At 56.9% G+C, this 19138-nt stretch overlaps 7 protein-coding genes across 7 annotated transcripts; 4 read left to right on the plus strand and 3 right to left on the minus strand.

Annotated features, from left to right (window-relative positions):
• Nucleotides 1-73: 73 nt before the first annotated feature.
• KRP23_8267 (Palmitoyltransferase ZDHHC16) lies at nt 74-1719 on the plus strand (the record flags this gene model as incomplete). Its single annotated transcript, XM_067893686.1, has 7 exons — nt 74-203; nt 256-326; nt 397-477; nt 545-964; nt 1049-1153; nt 1208-1348; nt 1444-1719. The coding sequence occupies 7 exons, from the start codon at nt 74-76 to the stop codon at nt 1717-1719; spliced, it is 1224 nt and encodes a 407-aa protein (XP_067743192.1).
• A 46-nt stretch (nt 1720-1765) lies between these two features.
• KRP23_8268 (Protein-lysine N-methyltransferase EEF2KMT) lies at nt 1766-3454 on the minus strand (the record flags this gene model as incomplete). The annotated part of the gene is made up of 4 exons (XM_067893687.1): nt 1766-2880; nt 2940-3077; nt 3140-3229; nt 3316-3454. 4 exons carry the CDS (start codon nt 3452-3454, stop codon nt 1766-1768), a joined length of 1482 nt encoding a protein of 493 aa, XP_067743193.1.
• Nucleotides 3455-6377: 2923 nt separating this feature from the next.
• On the minus strand, nt 6378-6923 carry KRP23_8269 (uncharacterized protein; the record flags this gene model as incomplete). The annotated part of the gene is made up of 1 exon (XM_067893688.1): nt 6378-6923. The coding sequence occupies one exon, from the start codon at nt 6921-6923 to the stop codon at nt 6378-6380; it is 546 nt and encodes a 181-aa protein (XP_067743194.1).
• Nucleotides 6924-8814: 1891 nt separating this feature from the next.
• KRP23_8270 (Protein STABILIZED1) lies at nt 8815-9388 on the plus strand (the record flags this gene model as incomplete). The annotated part of the gene is made up of 2 exons (XM_067893690.1): nt 8815-9129; nt 9200-9388. 2 exons carry the CDS (start codon nt 8815-8817, stop codon nt 9386-9388), a joined length of 504 nt encoding a protein of 167 aa, XP_067743195.1.
• A 3539-nt stretch (nt 9389-12927) lies between these two features.
• Nucleotides 12928-13805, minus strand: KRP23_8271 (Mitochondrial cardiolipin hydrolase; the record flags this gene model as incomplete). The annotated part of the gene is made up of 6 exons (XM_067893691.1): nt 12928-12977; nt 13042-13119; nt 13174-13207; nt 13274-13321; nt 13393-13503; nt 13572-13805. 6 exons carry the CDS (start codon nt 13803-13805, stop codon nt 12928-12930), a joined length of 555 nt encoding a protein of 184 aa, XP_067743196.1.
• Nucleotides 13806-14310: 505 nt separating this feature from the next.
• KRP23_8272 (Solute carrier family 35 member F6) lies at nt 14311-15970 on the plus strand (the record flags this gene model as incomplete). The annotated part of the gene is made up of 4 exons (XM_067893692.1): nt 14311-15444; nt 15531-15634; nt 15700-15745; nt 15854-15970. 4 exons carry the CDS (start codon nt 14311-14313, stop codon nt 15968-15970), a joined length of 1401 nt encoding a protein of 466 aa, XP_067743197.1.
• A 720-nt stretch (nt 15971-16690) lies between these two features.
• Nucleotides 16691-19024, plus strand: KRP23_8273 (uncharacterized protein; the record flags this gene model as incomplete). The annotated part of the gene is made up of 1 exon (XM_067893693.1): nt 16691-19024. The coding sequence occupies one exon, from the start codon at nt 16691-16693 to the stop codon at nt 19022-19024; it is 2334 nt and encodes a 777-aa protein (XP_067743198.1).
• Between the last annotated feature and the right edge of the window lie 114 nt (nt 19025-19138).

Genomic DNA, 19138 nt, shown 5'->3' on the forward strand with positions numbered 1-19138 from the left:
CAGCATGCATGCTGTATCGTAAGTTTAAGTTTTCCATCAGGATTGTAGGTCCACTAACGCTTTCGGCTCGGCCATGCTGAACTTGATGCCGCCGCAGTGGCGGGACCCCATGCAGTGGGGCTTCATATGCGCCGCGTCCTTCGTGCGCGCCATCAGCTGCTTCATGCGATACGCAGGCGCCTTCTGTGTGACCATCGGCATGGGTGAGCGCGCTGTTTTCATAGCGATAATGTCCACTTTCTGACCCTTATCTAGCGCTGATATTCCTCGTGGGAGGGCTGTTCATGCACGCTATCATTCCCATTATGGCCGACACAACACTGCAGGTAGGACGGGGTAGAATTGGTAGAGTGAAAACGGTAGAACGACTGTAGGCTAACATTTTTCTTGGGCCAGTTGGTGTGTCATTTGGTCGTGGCGATGGTGCTGCTGTTCAACATCTACTTTAACTACGCACTGTGCTGCGCTACAGACCCGGTGAGCTGACATCCCAAGGTAGAACGAGGAGTAGAGCGTTCTACTTATGGTAGGTTGTGTCTTTTAGGGAGTCATTACGGCCAAATGGAAGGCGGAGGCGGATTTCTGGGACGCCCAAGTGGAGAACGACAGTGACGAAGAAGACGAAGACAACGAAGAAAACGAAGACAACGAAGAACTGGAGCGGGTAGAGGATGAGACTGGACTGCTTCCAAGGATCCGACCCAGTGCTGTGACTCCGGATGGGAAGAACGGAAATGGTCGAGTGCAGTTGCCGCGTGTACAGCTTGTGGACCCGCAGAGTGTACATGTGGCGAGACAGAGAGGCCGCCGCCCAAACGCGGAAGGCGGCATTTCGTACTGCAGAAGATGCCGCCATTTCCGGCCGCCGCGCGCACATCACTGCTCTGTGTGCAATAGGTGCATCGCTCACTTGGATCATCACTGTCCTTGGGTGAATAACTGCATCGGACGTGACAACTATCGGGTACGGAGACGGTGATAGATGTTGTGTGTGTTGTCTCTGATGTGTCATTCTAACGTTAGGCTTGTGATCTTGATGGTCTCGCAGTACTTCTTTGCCTTTCTGGTGTGGCTGGGGACAGGGTGCTACTATGCGGCCTACATGAGCTACACAACAGCCTACGGTGAACTGAGTCGTCAACAATACGCGAAGGTATGGAGAATCCAACGCGCTCTTTCGATCGAAGTCTAACGGTATGCTTTGTAGATGCTTGTGCTTGCCGAGGTGAGGTCACTTCAAATTTCGGCATCGAACACGCTCCAGTTCGCCTTTGCCATGTCCGCCTCCGCAGGCTTGGCTGTAACTATCTTGGCAACATGGCACGTCTTCCTTATTGCCACGGCACAGGTACGAAGCTGATATCCATCTTACCACCATCTATTTCCCTACTAACGTCGCTTCTTTCTGTGGTTGACTTTTGGTGCATCCCTTTTCGTTGATAGACCTCGGTAGAGCTGCAGATAAATCGTCTTCCGAGCAAACGGCGTCTCCATGGCGGAGAAGTGATCAGCCCGTATTCAACCGGTAGTATCCACGGCAACTGGGAGCTTGTGTTTGGACGGTGCAACTACAAGATCATGTCGCTCATGCCAAGCACGCGCCTCCCACCGAATCCTCGGACGCTAAACAAGAAAAGGAGAGGTAGTGCCCGCAGTTCCAAGCCTGAGTCGAGCCTAGCTGACGCAGAAGAACCTCACTCTCCAGACGCCATGGTATAAGCCAAAGGATAAACGATATGGATCCATTAGACAGGTGCCAGTTAATCTACGGCTGAGTGGTGCGGGTGAACGTGTAGATGCAGTACACGTCGCTCATCTCGTTGAAGTGCAGAGCGAATAGTTCAGCCGCGGCATCGTTGCCGACCAGCGGGTTTGTCTTGTAATCCTCAGGCACCTCCTCAATCTCGCAGCGGAAGCCACACGACTCCATCGCCTCCTTGAACTCCACCAGGGAGTGCCGCGCCTGAGAAGCGACGTGCACAAACCGACCTTCGGCAGCCAGCATGCCATCCACCACGTTCACCAGCACCGGCACAATTTCCTGGTGGTACACAAGATCCGAGCCGAAGAGCACGTCGAACTTGTCGCCATCGCAGCTGATCGGCCAGGTCTCGCGCTGAGCCCAGTCAATAGCCTCCACCTGGATAATTCCGTCTTCAATTGCCTTGCTTTCCTTCAGAGCCGCAGCCTGCTCGCGCTGCGCCCGAATGGACTTGCAGTCGGTCTTGTGCTTCTTCCAAGCCTTCTTTTGGCACTCGCGCGAGCAGTAGGCCACAGTCCTGCACCCACCGCACGTCATGAGTTTGCCCTCCGGGTTGTCGGGGGTGAAGCGCTGGACGGCACCACATCGGCCGCAGCAGTCGAGGATAGGAGCCTCCTGCTTTTCCTCTTCGTCGTCTCCAGCCTTGGCAGACTTCTTGTTGATCTCGACATTGTGCTCCAGATTCTGAATCGTGTGCGCGAACAGATCCGACAGCACGACGCGAGCGGCATTCGTGTACTTGTGCACCGCAAGGCCGCTGACACCGCAACCCGATCCCAGCTCACAGACCTGCTTGCCGTCGAAGACGTCGCGGTGGTCAATCACCCAGCGACTCAGAATGAGCGCCGCAGACCAGATCGACACGCCCGTAATGTCCTCCTCCGCAGTGGACCCGAACGCGTCCTTGCTCCATTCCAGCGCCAGCTCCCTCGCACGCAGCGTCGGCAGGCCTGAGGCGAAGTCGAACTCCAGCACGGTCTCCTGCAGAATCTTCGGGGAGTTGCAGTCCGCGTCGTCTCCGTCCTCCTCGATCTCCTCCTTCACACTATCAGCGCCCATGCCCGTTCCTTCCGCTAGACGCTCCTCCGACGCCGAATTGTGCTCCAACAGCATCGCCACTGCAGCCAAAAACACTCCGTCAGCACACACCTCCCTCAATAAACACACAGAAACTCACAGATCTCCGTGTCTTCGCACTGGAAAGCCTCGGTGGTGCAGCCCCGTCCGAAGCTGTTGCGAGCCAGCACGTCCAGGTCCTTCACGCCATCCACCAGCAACTTGACAACCTTCCGGTGCCTGTTCTGCACCGCCCAATCTGCAACAATAAATCAAATTAGCACTGTTTCACAACCACCAAAGTCTCCTCTAGCTCCTTACGCAGTGGAAGGTTCCCGTTGGCATTGGGCACGTGACGTGCCCCGTGGCTCAGCAGCTCTCGGACGCACTCCACGTGACCGTTAGCACAAGCTGTAGGAAGGAAATCATTGGAAATTCATTGCAAAACGTCAGAATTCAAAGGTCCAATTCCTGTAATTGAGACTTTTGTGGCGCACCCATATGCAGAGGTGTGTTAAGCGTCTCCGGCTGCACGAAGTTAACGAACGCATCGCGCTCTGCGCCCTGCACGGTCTGAAGCAGCGTCTGGAGCTCCTCGTCGTCTCCGAAGCGCGCGCACCGCAGCACTTCCGCCATGGTATGTGAATTAATAGTGATGGTGTCGTCTGAGCCAATGGATGTCGACCTGTGTTTAGGGACTGTGAAATGACTAAAAAGAAACTGATTACCTGGGTTTTGTGACGGATTAAAGCAACATTTGCTTCGCTCTAACTAGTCCTTGCAAAGGTTTGAGATACATCTTTCTGCCTCCCCTGTTGATACGCACGGTTGGCTGCCAGTGTTACAACAGACAACAACACCCAGTTTGACAGCGTAGATGGCCTCACAAACGTCTGAGTTGCCAGGTTCCACGACCCGTTCTTGGGGATGAGGTCCTTCTGGCATCAACAGCTACCATATCCTTGCCAATTGAAAGACCAAATGCAGCCATCAACGGATCATTTTCGACATTGAGGTGCTCGCGATGCTGCCGAATGCTCGACTGCCGAACGTGCGGCTTCACGACGCGATCGATCCAAGTCACGATAAGGCTGCCGCGGCGCCACCTCGCACAAGTCGATAAGGACCCAGCTTTCAGTGCCAGGCCTACTGCCACCCAGGTTGACAAGTGGCAAGTGTGCTACAGACTTCGCTTGTCAAATTAAAGACTGATCTCATGTGAGGCTTATCGATTCCTTCTTCCTAACGGTATTCTCTTTTGGTCCTTTCGCAGGTTTGTCCAGCTCTCGAACAACGGCGTATCCCTCCTGCTGTTCACCATTTACTTGTTTATCACAAGTGTGGATAACGAAGGCTAGCGTTGTACTTGTGAAGGAAGTACCCCTCCACCGATAGTAGTGCACAATCAATATTGATCATTTTGGAACGCACAGAGGAGTTTGATACTCCAACAATTTGCGTCAGCTTTGTTCCCGGTGCACCACACGTACCACAAGACGCATTGAAAGAGCTGGCAATCTCGAAGGTCTTCAGTGTGAATAGTGTCATACATTCGGGTGTTAACGACATCACCAACCACTTCCTTCAGCACTGTATCTAGCGCATAAACTACAGCCTTCACATCGGCCGTTGGGTCCACGAACGCCTCGTTCAGCAAACTCGTCTTCATCTCCTTCACTAGTTTAATGCAAATTGTAAATAGCTGCAATCTTCCTTTGCGATCCCTGGTGGGTCTGTTCCATAGCTGTCCCTAGCTCTTGAACGCACATACAGCATTTCTCCCTCTACAGTCAGTAGGAGCGCGCAAGGAGCAATCAGCGCGCTTGCAGCATCATATTCAACCGGAATTCCACCAAACGACATGGTCCGCTGCTGCCAACCCCAGAGCGATTAGAACATAGGATCACTATCGGACGTGGCGAGGGACTCGCTGCTGCTACCGATCCATACGTCGTCAGCTGAATCGGTTTCAGGCGTAAGTACTTGGGCAATTGATGCAACTCGCTGCTGATCATCACCTGGGCGAGCTCGTGAACGGCTGCGAGTTCGTCCTCGATCGTGACGGTCAGATGGGGCCACGTGGCGCTGCGATCGTGAACGGTTCCGTGGTCCTCTCGATAGTTTTGTTCCGTGGCGCTCGCGCGATCTACGCTGCTGATCACGATGTCCATTGTAGTGCGAGCATGAGCTCTCGTGATAACGATAACTGCTGTGATCCGATTCTTCTACGTGACGCCGGGAACATGATCGGCTTCGTGATGAATGTCCTTGATCATCGTAGTCATACGGACCATAAATGTCAAATACTTCCGCGTGACGAATGCCGCCGCTGGATGCGTTGTCATTCCAGTCTGCATACAGGGGAGATTGGTCCAACGAAGAACTTCTTGATCGATTGCGCTGCCCTCCATACGACAGCCGAGGGCGCACATTACGCGACCATGAACGATCGCTTGGGGAGCGTGATCGGTGGCGGCGCCAGCTGCGGCTGCGGCTGCGTCCGCGCCCTCCACCATAGCTACCATTGTCGCTGTAGTGCTGGTGCTTGGAAGCTCTGTATCGAGCCATGTTTTCTCGCTTCTTGTGCCGATTTGGAAATGAGCGAGAGCTTTCTCCTTTGGCACCTTCCTAACCTCGTCGCACACCAACAGGTTTGTTGAAGTTGTTTCCAACGGGATCGACGGTCCAACTGCCAGGAGAATCGTTCACCACTCAATAGTATCGCTGCTGCTACGACGTAGTCGCCACTGGATTGAGGATTCGCTCCTACCAAGCCGGACGTGTACATTCTCTCCATTTACCGTCGGGTATGCGTGGTGCTGGGCCTCGGCATCACATACAACCACAAGTGGAACGTCAACTGGAGAAATAATCGAGCGACCGAATAGGCAGATGACAGCAAGAGCCACTGCTAATAGCAGGCACACAGCAGACTGCAGCGCTCTTGGATTCTTGTGGCGTCGCCAACTAGTGGCAACTTTGTCTGCTTGTGTGTGCAGCGGACACTGGAGATGCATCCGCACGGATAGATTAAGCGCACGCAGCTTTCGGACGCGTGACTTTCTGATGGCGTTGCAGCACCGCTTTCGCGGCACATACGATGTGAAAAGCGAAAGCACTACCGGTAGGCCTTGGTCAGAGCTCTTCCTGAAAACAGGTCTCCTGCTGACCCAATTTCAATGTGCATTCGGCGATCAGGAATCTCACCACGCACGATAGGTACGGGTCTGAGCTTACGGGACGAGGAGCGCTGTATGATGAAGTTCACCACACGTCTTCAGCTCGGATTTGTCCGTGAATTATCGACGAAAGATGCCGCGTTTTGTGTTGGTTTGCTCTTTCCGACTAGACCAGTTGAAACTCACCTGCTGTAGTAGGTCGTGGGTACTCGTCTCTGCTGTCTCGGTACCTGGTCTGGCACGCGCAAGGCCAACTCGTGGGGTTCCGTTGCAATGAATCTGTGTATTGGAGCTCTTGCATTGCATGCCATGGCGCTGAATGAACCACCGCTCAAGCAAATTTATTCTATTGACGTGATTGTTTGATAAAACTCTCTTCTCTATGCGCAGTCTTGAGTCCATGATCGAGACGGGTGAAACTGCTTGAGCTTGTCCTCACACCTTCCCTTCGATGGTCTGTCGGTCTCCAAATGATCACCCCGGTCATCTTCCTCGTCGTCGTAGCATGACTTTTCAGCCTCCGGCTGTTCTCCAGCGCTGCCAAAACGGCCAATGTCTGCCTCGCTGAGCTGAGCGGACACCATCGCTCGCAGCGAACGCTCCGTCCGAGACGAAACCTCCACCATGGACTTTCGGAGTTGGCTCATGGCTCGCTGAGTCGACTCGCCCACACCGAGTTGCTTGGCGTGCGTAGTCAGCGCAGTGCCAGCACCGATCACAGTGGATGATAACGACGTGAGACGCGAGCTCCAGCGAGTGGAGACCGTCGTCTTCTTGTCCGGACACGAGTTTCGCCAGCGCGGGGACGAACAGGTGCGTTGTTCACTCCAGTCGTCGCCGAAGTCGAAGTCCGCATCCTCCTCGTAGGCGAGAATGGACGGGTTGTCCTCGTAGAAGCCAAGTGCTTGCGAAATTGTGGGCACCATCGTCTCTTGAAGTCGGCAAAAGCGAAAGTGAACGTAGGTCTCCGATCAGGAAGAGCGCAGTGACGCCGAAAGAGCAGAGCCCTCTCACCGAAACGGGAAAGCAGAACCTAGTGAAAGCCTCCTAAACCGTTGAGAGAAATCAGCGACGCCAGTAACGATTGCAGTGATGGAAACACAGCAGCGAAAAAGCGCCGGGGTAACTGCGGTGCACTAAACGCATGGCTGCAATAGACCGTCCGGAGAGCGAGGTGTGATGCATACTACTCTGGTTGCTGTGAGCAAGGCTCCTGTCATGCAGCCTAGCAAAGGTTTCATACCTTCGCGAACAGGAACCGTTACTGCGGACCTGAGTTCGAGCGGCGTTCTAAGATCGTGCGTCGATATCTAGAGACTTTAGGTCGGGGCATTTAACGGTTGTTGGCGGCTTCGTCTGCCGCACCGCCTGAACTATCGGAGCCTGTTGAGAGCGACGCGTGAAACACTCATCGTTGCAGCCGTGTCCTGAAGGCGAGGCCTCGATTCGCTGCATCATCACCCAAGCAGCGAGCCGAACGTTGAGTAGAAGCAGACAGCACCACATCAGAGACACACAAACCCCTGAAATTACATACCTTGTTTTCCAGATACCCAATATTGCAATGTATTAGTTATGAAGGACACTATGCACTTGATCTGTGTATGTATCGTAAAACCGATAGCAACGTATCCAAACCAAGTACAACATATGACAGGAGCTCAGAAAAGAAATCGCCATGGAGCTCTGCGGCAAGCTCACCACGGACGCCGGTGCCGTGTCTGGAGGTCCGTTCCGTCGCAAGACCTGTTTGCTCTCGCTAGTAGGGAGTCCGTACTAAGTCTCGTTCTAACTCTCGTCTGCTGCTGCTCAGGTGCAACGCGGTAGATCCGCTTCCAAGTACAGACCAACTACGCCGGACTGTTGCAGGCAGTGCGCAGCATCTACGCCGTGGAAGGTCTTCGCAGTTTTGGTGCGATAATGTGGCGGCAGCCTCAGGCCCATGGGTGGGCTACTCGGCGCTGCAGCTCACCAGCTACACCGGCCGAAGTCGGTGATAGCGCAAATTGAGAGGCTCCATCGGCGGTGGTCTGTGCTGCCAACGGAGCGGTGGGTGGAGTCGCTGCCACTGTTGATCCGTGTCCTCTGGACATGTTTCGCATGGCGTTTACCGGTCAGGGGTATGATATACCCCCGACAATGAAGCGCTTGGCGGTGCACATGTGGACGACTCAAGGCGCTCGTGAGATTTACAGTGGGTTGGGTGCCACGACCACTCCGTACATAGGACTGAGCTTTGGCATCTACTCGACGTAGACGGAGGTGTCGGTGGAATCGCGCAAGAAGCAGGAGGAAGACGATCCGGACGCGTGGGTGTCGCTATCGACAGCTCTTTCGTATGCGGGGAATGGCGCCGTTGTTGGATTGCTGTCCAAGCTGGAGGTGTATCCGTTGGATACAGTCAAGAAGCGCGTGCAGATGCACCGCGTGCCGCATTGCCAACCCTTCGGTGTACTCTTCGAACTGGGGTTGCTTCGTCGACGTACTTAATTATGAGGGCGCGGGCTTTACAAAGGCACAGTTCCCAGTCTACTGACGCAGCTAGCTGCACCTTCGCAACGTAGATTTCAAGCTCGAAGTGCTACGGCATCTATCGGTGCACGAAGAGTTGAAGATCCTCGACAAAGAGTACGCCAGTGTGCGACGAGTATTTATCCTGGAGATTAGAGGCGTTGAAGCACCCCCGGAGATGGCCTATCGAGTTGCTCCTCTCCTTTCTACGTCGTGGTCGGAGCCGGAGTACCAGTCTGTGTCTTGGGGGCTAATGCAGGACAGACGACGAATGTGAGTGGAACCATCACTCCTGCTGGCAATGGTATGGAGACGCCGAGCGATATGACGGGCTCGGTGACGGGCCTAGCGGGGGCTAGAGGAGCTCTACTGTACTACAAGCTGGACAAGATGTCGGACTCGATCGCGGGACATACGGTCGTGGACCCCAAGGGCTACTTGGCGGGCCTAAAGAGTATCAAACTCACGAGCGACGCTGAGATTGGAGTCATCAAGAAAGCGAGACTGCTGCTGAGATCCGTGACGCTGACGAACCCCAAGCACGGACCTGGATGGATCGCTGCCACGCGACTGGAAGAAGTGGCGGGCAAGATCGCCCAGGCAAGAAAGACAGGCCGAAGCGTGCGAACAGGCTGGCGCACCATTGACGAGCGCAGCAATTGTTCGTGCCAGTTTGGATGTTGGTGTCCAGCCTGAAGACTGGAAGCGCACGTGGATGGACGATGCCGAGAACAGCATCAATCGTGGAGCACTTTTCACGGCAAAGGCTACCTATGCGTCTGCGCTGAAGGTTTTCCCAGGAAAGAAGTCGATTTGGTTGCGTGCTGTGGCATTGGAGAAGCGAGTCCAGGAAGGCAAAAGCTCCGAACCTGTCGAGTAATTACTGCAGAAATCTGTCACGAGCTGCCCTCACGCGGAGATTTTGTGGCTTATAGCTGCCAAGGAAGTGTGGACGAATGGATCAATTGATAAAGCGCGTTTTTTTACAAAGCGCAAGACCCTCCTGACTACGAAAAAGCGAAGAAGATGTATCGTGAAGGTTTCAGCACTGTCCAAAGTCAATTCCGTTGTGGACCCTATCTAGTCGCTTAGAGGAGAAGCTGAATGGTGTAACGAAGACGCGCTCCGTGCTGGAAATGGCTCGCCTCACAAACTCGAAACACTGCGGCGCACCGAAGACGCAGCAGTCTTGATCGTCGTGCACACGGCATCCCGAGGAACCACGCACGTGCTCGAGGTGATGTAGCTGGAGCCCTGCACGGTAACGTCGCTTTACAGGGCACAGCGATCCAGCAGGCCAGTCACCAGGGCCGCTACAAATGGGACCCTCCATGCAGTTCGTCGCATCGCCCCCTACAGGCACGTCGATGCACGCAGCAGACTGTTTTGTCGAAGCGGCAGGAGTGGCGCTGGGCGTCGTGGCAGCAAGGGCGATGCCCAACAGTTTCCTCCAGATGACAATCTCGTTTGGCGTGGCTGGCTCTGGAAGAACTCGTCCGGTGCACCAATACCCAGCCTCGAAGCGCCACAAAGAATGCCAGGCACACCAGGTAGATGGCCATCAACGGGGCCTCCGTGTACGTGGTGAATCTAGAGTCGTGGAGGTGGACGCAGACATGCACGCACCCTTGAGATCCGAGTCGACGGTACAGTCCCGCAGCACGAGACCGTCGCAGTTGACACCAATAGGGAACGTGGCGTTCCCGTTGCGCACATCGACCGCATACCTCTAACAGACGCTGCGGTCTTGTGAAGTCTCGAGCAACGACGAATTGGTGTCCGTCTCCCGTGCTGGCAACGGCGTGCTTTTTGGGGCTTGCTCGGGTCGGACAGCAGACACACTGTCCACCCACACGCCAACGTTCTGCGAGTCACAGACAAATGTTTCCTCGATGGACCCGAGCTTCGAGTCGATGATCTTGTCCACGTACTCGACAGCCTGGAAAACGCGCGATGACCACCGCCATGAACGGGTTCAGTGCAAAGGCCTTGCGGTGCGCATCTTGCACGAGCTCGGAGCCGTCGGAGGCGGCGAGCACCATCTTGATCTCGGCCACCTGCAGCAGGGCCATGTTGGACTTGTGCAGGAGCAACTTGTCCCAGTGCAAACGTGGGGCCCGGAGCGCCCGAGGTTTTGAAGTTGATGACCACGTCGGACGCGCCACTTTCTCAACTCGCGACTCGTTCCGGGGGTGAGAATGCTGCACTTTCTCGCTCGGGTTTGGCACTGTGGGGTTTTGCTCATTCCACAACTGGAGCCGAACCAAGCAAGTCAAGCCCGAGAAGACCATGGTGCCCGAGATTTACTACCGCAAGGCGTTGGCGCAGATCGAGAAGAAGCACTCGCTACTGGAGAAGAAGCACTCGCTGCTGGAGGACGAGCACGCGCAAATCAAGACCAAGCACGCGCTGCTGGAGGCCGAGCACGAAGAGATGAAGACCAAGTACTCGAAGCTTGAGGAGGAACACGCAGAGCTTCGAGACGAGCGTAACGATATGGAGGGCGAGTGTTGGTTTTGGATGCTGGAGAAGAAGAGTCTGCAGGCCCAGCACAAGGAACTCCAAGCCGAGCACTCTCAGTGGAAGGCCGCGTGCGCGTCGCTCGTGAAGGAGGTGGAGAGGAAGGTTCTGGAGGAGGAGTATCTGGCGTATCTGGCGCAGGAGTATGGCCAGACCCAGTGGCCGGTGGCCAAGGTGGCCGAGCTGGAGGTCGAGCAGGAGCGCAAGCTCGCTGAGACGCACAAGCTGGCCAAGGAGCGGGAGCAAGCGCTGATGGACAAGGTTGCGGCGCTCGAGAGCGAGATTGTGACGCTCAAGACGACGTCCAAGAGCGAGGTTGCTTCGCTCCGAAGCACGATCCAGCAGAAAGACGACGACTTCGACAGCTTCCGCCGGTCCAGCAAGGAGGTCACAGAGCTACACATGAAGCAGCTCGCCGCAGCCAAGGCCAAAGCCATGAAGCACCAGGAGCTGCGCCAGACGCTTCGCACGGCGCTGGAGAAAGGCGCGAAGACGGCTCTGGCCACGACGAACCCGGCCAAGGAGAAGCGGTTCACCAAGCCCGTGGAGGTGTCGGCACCGACGCAGCAGCGCAAGACCTTGGTGGCGCAGCAGGAGCAGAGGCCAAGGCTGCGTGAGAAGAGCAACAGCTGTGGCAGCCCGTCGACGGCGAGCTCCAGGAACGTGGCAAAGACGACGGCGACGGCTGCAACGTTGAAGAAGGTAGCGGTCAAGCCCGTGGAGGTGCGAGCGCAAACGCTGCAGGATCGTTTGCGGAAGTGTGAGCTGGAGAAGAAACAGAAGATCAAGTCGCTCCAGGAGCAGAGGCCAAGGCTGCGCGAGAAGAGCAACAGCTGTGGCAGCCCGTCGATGGCGAGCACCAGGAGCGCGGCAAAGACGACGGCGACGCCTGCGACGTTGCTGAAGGTGCCAGCGCAAACGCTGCAGCGGCCTGGCCGGAAGCAGGAGTTGACGAAGTCCAAGGAGACCAAGGGTGTTCCGTCAAAGGTGACGTTCAGGTGGGAGCAGTACAAAAACCAGCGGTCAGGGCCTTCGTCTGCGGCGACATCGTCCACGTCGTCGTCGCCGGAGACGTCTCCGCGATCGGCAGCTTAGTCGTCGTTGACGAAAGCTGAGCCTGGAATGCTGCGGTGCAGAAGATCATGTTTGTCGGCAAGTCGATGCTTAGCGTGGTGAATTGGTACGGTAAGGGGCACCCATCTCTGCCTCGAATCGTGGCCATTCCGCGCGACGCGGGACTCATTTCTCCCGGTGTTCCAAGCAACTCCGACATCAAGCGGCACCACAAGCCCAGGTTGGCGAGCAGAGACCCATTGCTCTCTGTCGTGGCTGATCACTCGTGGAAGGCTCCTGGACGTGGAGCGCTGAGGCTCGGTAGGCCTTGCGTGAAGTCGCGCCAGCAGTCTCAGTTGATCGGGGCTCATTACCTCCGTTGAAGCTGTAGCTGCTGGCGTGCTTCGCGTGAGGTGCGGGTGTGGTGAGCTTTCGCAGTGGTCGACGGGGACTCATTACTCTCTGTCGACCACTGTGATTGTGCACTTGCTTGCTCTTCTACCTTGCTGCGGTGCTCGCGTCCGAGACTTTCTTCGTGGGGTGTGCCCGCTCGCCGAATGGATGACTTCTTCTATCGTGAGACGGTGACAAGAGACTCTGATGAACCAGCGACCACGCTTGCTACCTTTTCTAGCTGAAGTCTACACGTATACGCGGTGAGTAATTATATATCGTAACGTAGTGGTAATACATTTCATTGACACCAGCAATGGGGTAGCACGTTTTCTCTTGTCCGTCACGAATTAAAGCACTGTGGAGGCTGGAGCATGCTGCCATCCACTGCTGTAGCTACTACTTGGCTTGATAAGCAAGTCAATCAATCTGTATCCATGGGTTGGCCCACGCCTAGCGCTCGTACTTCTCCCACAGGTGCTCGAAGTGCTCGTCAAAGCGACCTGCAAACATAAACTGAAGTTAGGCGGAGGCGTCGAAGTGCTACTGCAACTAGCGCTGACGTACCGATGATAGGTCCGTCCTTGTGGATGACAAGGTTCTCTGCGTTGCCCACAACGGCCTGGCGACTCCAGTTGAAGGAACCTGCACGCACTGTTAGACCCCTATTGAACTGTGCCAGCTCGGATAACGACGTACCATTCAGCAAGATTTTCTTGTCAATGACGCAGAACTGAAACATAACAACAGCTGAGCTCTCAAACGAACGTCGGCACACAAATTCAGCCAGTCAACTCACCTTGTGGTGCATGTACGTCCGCGCATTGTCGTCCCGCACAGGAATTCCCTGAACAGCGGAGCATATGGAGAACGAGTCAAACGATTGTTCAGCCGCATACCTCTCCAGCCCAGACGTACAGCGTCGATAAACTTCTCAATGTCGGAGCCTTTTCCCTTCGCTTGTCCGTCGTCCGAGATGACGCGGACTTTGACGCCGCGGCGGTGGGCTTCCAGCACGGCCTCCGCGATCTACAGCGAGCACAGCCCAAGTAAGTGGAAGTTTAGTGCCGTCCGATGCAAATGGTGGCAGTCCGCACCTCGTCGCACGTGATGGTAAAGACGCAGATGTCCATGGTCTTCTTGGAGCCGTTGAGGTAGCCAAGCAACGTCATGAGCGAGCTGCCCTGGTCGTGGATGGACTTGCAGTTCTTGCGCGTGCAGCCCTTGTCCGAGTGGAAGTTCTTGCAGGGCATAGCGGGGTCCGGGAAGAACAGCACGTCCACGAACGAGTCCCCCAAGGCGGTGGTCTCCACTCCGAGGCAGTTCCCCATGCTGGCAAGTAAGGTCTGTTTGCGATACGGCAAATGAGAAAGTGAGCTCGACGCAGCACGTGGGTGATGCAGCCACAGCCACAACCAGCCGCAGCCCCTTGCAGCCATCACCCTCCCCAATCAGCCGATACTCACACTGGCTCGTGCAGGCAAGACGCTTCTTGCCTGCACGAAAAGCTTAGTCATTCTGACAGCTCGGTGTATTCAATGCGGACTCCGCACCGGAATGCAGTTATCTACGCCCTTTGAATTCACTTCTTGCATGTAGCGAAGCCGTGGCAAACCCGAACAGCACTGCTGCGGCAATTACTACACACCGATGCTCTTAGCAGACGGCATAACGCTCGGCCAAAGGCGCTCAAAAGACAAGGCAAGTCCGCCCAAGTTGAAGTGGTCCAACTGCCGCTTTTCATTGGTTGGGCTCGGCTCGGCCAATCACACACGCCGTGCTCATTCGGTGCTCATTCGGACACCGTATCATTGTATCCGCCGCCCCAAGCTCACCATGCGTGAGCCCCTCCACCGCGAGGGCGTGCTCTCGGCCGCCTTCATGCTCGTGTCCGGCACCTTCAGCACTGTCATCATGAAGACAGAGTACGCTGTGCGCGCGCACGGCACCGCCACGTGTCTGGACCCGCAGACGGGCGAGCAGACGACGCTGTGTCCGTTCGCCAAGCCCTGGTTCGGCGTGTTGCAGATGAAGGTGGCCATGACGCTGTGTCTCGCCTTCCTGTACACGCGCAAGTGCTCGCAGCACCGCCGGTACCTGGAGACGCCCGTGCTGAGGATGCACAAGGGTGGACGGCGGTACGTGGCCGCCGCGCCGTCCGAGGACGAGATGGCGACCATCAAGCGCAAGTACGCGGGCCACGCCGGGGCCGAGAACAAAGTGGAGGCTCTGAAGCGCAAGTACCGACACAAAGGGGACGCCAACGAGCAGTCCCCACTGCTGGCGCCGCGCCTGCTAGGGGGAGAAGAAGACCAGCAGGGCCGAGTGTCGCTGCGCACCATGACGGCTATCGCGCTGCCGTCCATGCTGGACTTACTACAGACTGTGCTGTCCAATGTGGGTCTACTCTGGATCTCGTCGTCGGTGTATCAGATGGCGAGAGGCTCGATCATCATCTTCAGCGCCTTCTTCTCGGTGCGGCTCATGGGCAAGAAGCTCTACGGGTATCACTACGCGAGCATTTGGATCGTCATGCTGGCGGTCGCGCTCGTAGGGTACGCGGGTGTGGGACACCACGCGAATGCTGCAGAAGACGCGGACTCGTCGAACGCGGTGCTGGGGCTGGTTTTCATCATTGCGGCGCAGATTCTGTGCGCGCTGCAGATTGTCGTCGAGGAGCACATGATGCTGGCGCTGAACGTGAGCCCCATGCTGCTGGTCGGGTTCGAGGGGCTGTGGGGACTCGTGTTCTATGTCATCCTGGTGCCGATTCTCACGCTCACGCCCGCAGGAGGCTCGACGTTCGCTCGCACGTGGCACGAGGACTTTGTCGACTCGTTCGTGCAGGTGAGCAACTCACCCACGCTCATGGTGCTCATCCTGGCCTACATCGTGGCGGTGGGCACGCTCAACGTGACTGGAAACTACGTCACCAAGCACCTCTCGGCCGTCATGCGCAGCATTGCAGAGGTGCGTTAGCTCTTGGCTGCTGTTCATCGAAACAGTCTCGTCTTCTGTCGCCGCTAACTCCGTTTTGCCGCTTCTGTCTGCTGCAGACGCTGCGCACGCTCGGCGTCTGGACGCTCAGTCTCTTTGTCTACTACGTGGTGCAGTGGCAAGGCTCCGCGTCCCCCGGCGAGCAGTGGACGACCTACAGCTGGTACGTGGCTGCTGTTGCTGCTCGCGTGCCTCCTCCTTGTATAATAAGTAACTGTTGCCTCGCAGGTTGGAGCTGCTGGGCTTCGTCTTGATGGTCTACGGCACGTTGGCGGTACGTCCAAGATCCATGTTGACGTGTCCTCTCGAGGTGGACGACTGTGGACGATTGCCCGGTGATCTGATATGATGATGTGTCGTGTCTCCGTTTGTGACTGCACAGTACAAGCAGCTGATCCACCTGCCCGTGGCGGCGCTGTACAAGGCGGAGCAGCGCGAGCTGCGGCGTGGGCGCGGGGAGGCCGTCAAGTCGCCCTTCATGGGCAACATGCACAAGTAGAAGTGTCAATGCAAGCAGCACCTTGTCATGATGATTGAGTGGTTCTTGTCTCACAAGTCGCTGGCAGAGCTGGACAATGTGGCGAGATCAGGATAAAGCACACATCACACAGTCGCCATGGGACCGGCCCAAGCTCGCACCTTTACGGTCGTTTGGCTCCGAGGTGGCTTCGTTCAACCGGCAACGGCGTCGGGGTAGACGGATGCCTTGTCATCTCGAGGCTGTGGCACATGCGGGTCAGACTGAGGGCGGCGGCGCTGCAGCTGCGGTGGCCGATAGGCGACGAGGCCTCCGTCCTTATTCTTGGGCTTGTCGGACATTGCATGGTTCGCAACAAAAAGAAGCCGCTTCTCTGCACTGATGGCGATGTGCGCATAGACGAGGTAAATCCGCTGTCGCCACTTTCCCCTGTCGAAAGCGGTCGGACAGGTGGAGCAAGTACAAGAAGGTATATGTTCATGGAGGACTTTTACCTTCGCATTTCCGACTCGGACGTACTTTCCCATGTTTAGCAACTGATAGCAGAGGTTGCGTCGCGCGGTTGGAGTGTGGGATGGTTCTGACCACTCGCGAGCGTCCATTGGCCGCTTTTGCACCAATCGTGTTACTCGCCGCTGGCTCCCTCTACCGCTGCCTTTAGCACAGATCTGGCCCTTGGCGCACAGAGGAACCGGCCGCCTGCATCACCCAGTCACTCCCCATACAGAGCCTCCTTCACACATGAGCAACGGCGTAGGCTTCACCGTCTTCCAAGTGCCGGGCGCCAAGGCGTCCAAGCGCCCCACTGCCGCGCGGCTGGGCGGCGGCCCCGTGCTCTCAAGCGTCGGCCTGGGCGAGCCGTACGCGTCGTCCGTCACCAGCAATGGCTCTTCCTCGTCGCTGCAGCGCGGCCAGCGGAATTCTTCCACGACGTTCGCGGCTTTCCAGCCCCCTGGAGGCCTCCAGCCGATCGCGGCGCAGCACTCGACCATCACGACGTCGCTGGGCGCGCCCTACGCCGGCACGTCCGGCAGCATTGGCAGCCACAGCTCCGCCAGCAGCCAATCAGGCCTGGCCGTGCCCATGGGTGTGGGAATCGGCTTCAAGGCCTCGCAGGATGAGGAGCAGCCTCGCGGCGGCGCCAGCTGGATGCGCACAGGGCGTATCATCCGCGTCAAGGACTCGGGCGACAGCTTCCGCTTCCCATTGGACAATGAGCACCTGCCGTCGTCCAACGTGTCGGCCGAGCAGTTTGAGGCGCTCAAGCTTAAGCTGCAGGGAATCGCAGAGCAACACGTCAACTCGACGGCCACGTGGCTCGACAACCCGAGCCTGAGTCCGCAGTACCGCAACCAGAGCTGGAAACCCCAAGTAGAGAAAAAGAACTGCGTGATTTACCGCCAAAAGGAGGCCGCAGACGCCAGCAACTTGCAGAGGAAGGCCATGCTGCGTGCCAAGCTTGACACGTCGCTGGAGGAGCTCGAGTACGCCGTCCACTGCGCGTCCACAGACGACCAGCGCGCCTACATGGCCCACTGCTACCAGGACAGCTTCCTGGACTCAGCCGTACTACAGGTGCACGAGAAGGCGACGGCGGACGACCCGTTCCAGTTTATGGGCGTCAAGTGGCTCGCGTACCAGAGCTCGGTGGACTCGGTCTTTAGCTGCCGCGACACGCTCGTGGTCGAGTGGTCCAAGACCATGGAGGACGCCAATGGACAGAAGGTGCTGGTCAAGGTCCAGCAGAGCATCAGCATGGCCGACTGCGACGGCAGCGAGCGCAACTTTGGCTTCTCGCGGACGACAGGCACCTGGGTCTGGCTGTTCCGCAGCATGGGTCCGTCCAGCGGTAAAGTGGACGTGTCGATGATTTCGGAGGACCGGTTCGATGCCAACCGCAACACTCCGAGCTGGCTCGCGAACCGCATCCTGTCCACTCTGTTCACGGTGACCATCAACCACGCCACGGCGGCCGACGCCAAGTTCCTCGTGCGCGGCCGGATGATTACAGACAAGGCGTGGGTGCCTAACAACGAGCGTCCGGCGTGCTCGGTGTGCTTCAAGAGCTTCAACCTGCTGCGGTCTCGTCACCACTGCCGCGTCTGTGCGGAGATCATGTGCGGAGCCTGCACCATCGAGCTTGGCATCCAGGCCAGCAAGCTGCCGTCTGGAATGCTACCGGAGACGGGCAACAGCTTCATTGTCAGCCTGGAGAAATTCTGCCTCAAGTGTATTAATAAGGCCCGCCAGGAGCGTCGTAGCTCGCTTGCAGCGAGGAGTGCAGGAATTGATCTCGCTCCGGATGAGGCGTTTGAGAATGTGCCGTCGTCTTACGCCTCCCGAGCCAGTGAGGTGTACTACGGCCAGGTGCCGCCGGCTCGCGGCTCAGTTTCGGACCACTCCGCTGACCGAGAGCCAACCCTGCAGCAGAATCACTCGTTCGCGTCTTCATCTTCGTCAACGAGTTCACTAGGAGGGACCACCGGTTCAAGTGGGGACAAGTCGGGAATTTCGTACGCCGGTTGGTCTACGAAGGTCCTCTCGGCCATCAACCGGGAGAAGCCTGTAGATGGCTCCAAGGAACAGTCGCTTGTTTCCGCAGGTAGCAGCAGAAACCTCGACATTGGCGCCGGTGTCGTTCGTAATGGACGGCAAGGATCTAGCGACCGACGACGGCACAACTCGGATGCCTCGGGGGGCTCTACAAGCATCAGCTCGCAGAGCGACCGAGGCAGCAGCTCCGTGTCGGATATCAAGACCCGCAAGGCCGAGCGCGACCCTGCTGCTGGTGATGCTGTGGTGTTACTGGAGGAGGCCGAAGACGTACAGAACATCACGCCGTTGCCGACGTCGTTCACAAAGATGGAGGAGCAGATTGCTGCACAGCAGGCGCTGCTGCGCTCGATGTTTATTGAGGGCAAGAAGATCATGGAGCAGCAGCAAGTGTACGGTGGCCAGGTACACCCCGCGCAGCAGCAGCGTTACATCAACCAGATGCAGCCGCCTGAGAGCGTGGAGGAGAAGGGTACACTCGCACTGCCGCCGTCTTCGACTTCTTTCGAGTACGTCGACTGAGTGTAAGCGTCACGAAACCATTCATCCCCAGTCGGTTGCGTGACTTCTGTAGCTCAGTTCTTTGCGTCATTGTAATAAACACATCTTCTTAGCGTTTGTTATCTGTCGACGGTA

Source organism: Phytophthora ramorum, assembly GCF_020800215.1.
Source record: "Phytophthora ramorum isolate Pr-102 chromosome Unknown Phyram_PR-102_s0007, whole genome shotgun sequence".
Taxonomy (NCBI): Eukaryota; Oomycota; class Peronosporomycetes; order Peronosporales; family Peronosporaceae; genus Phytophthora; species Phytophthora ramorum.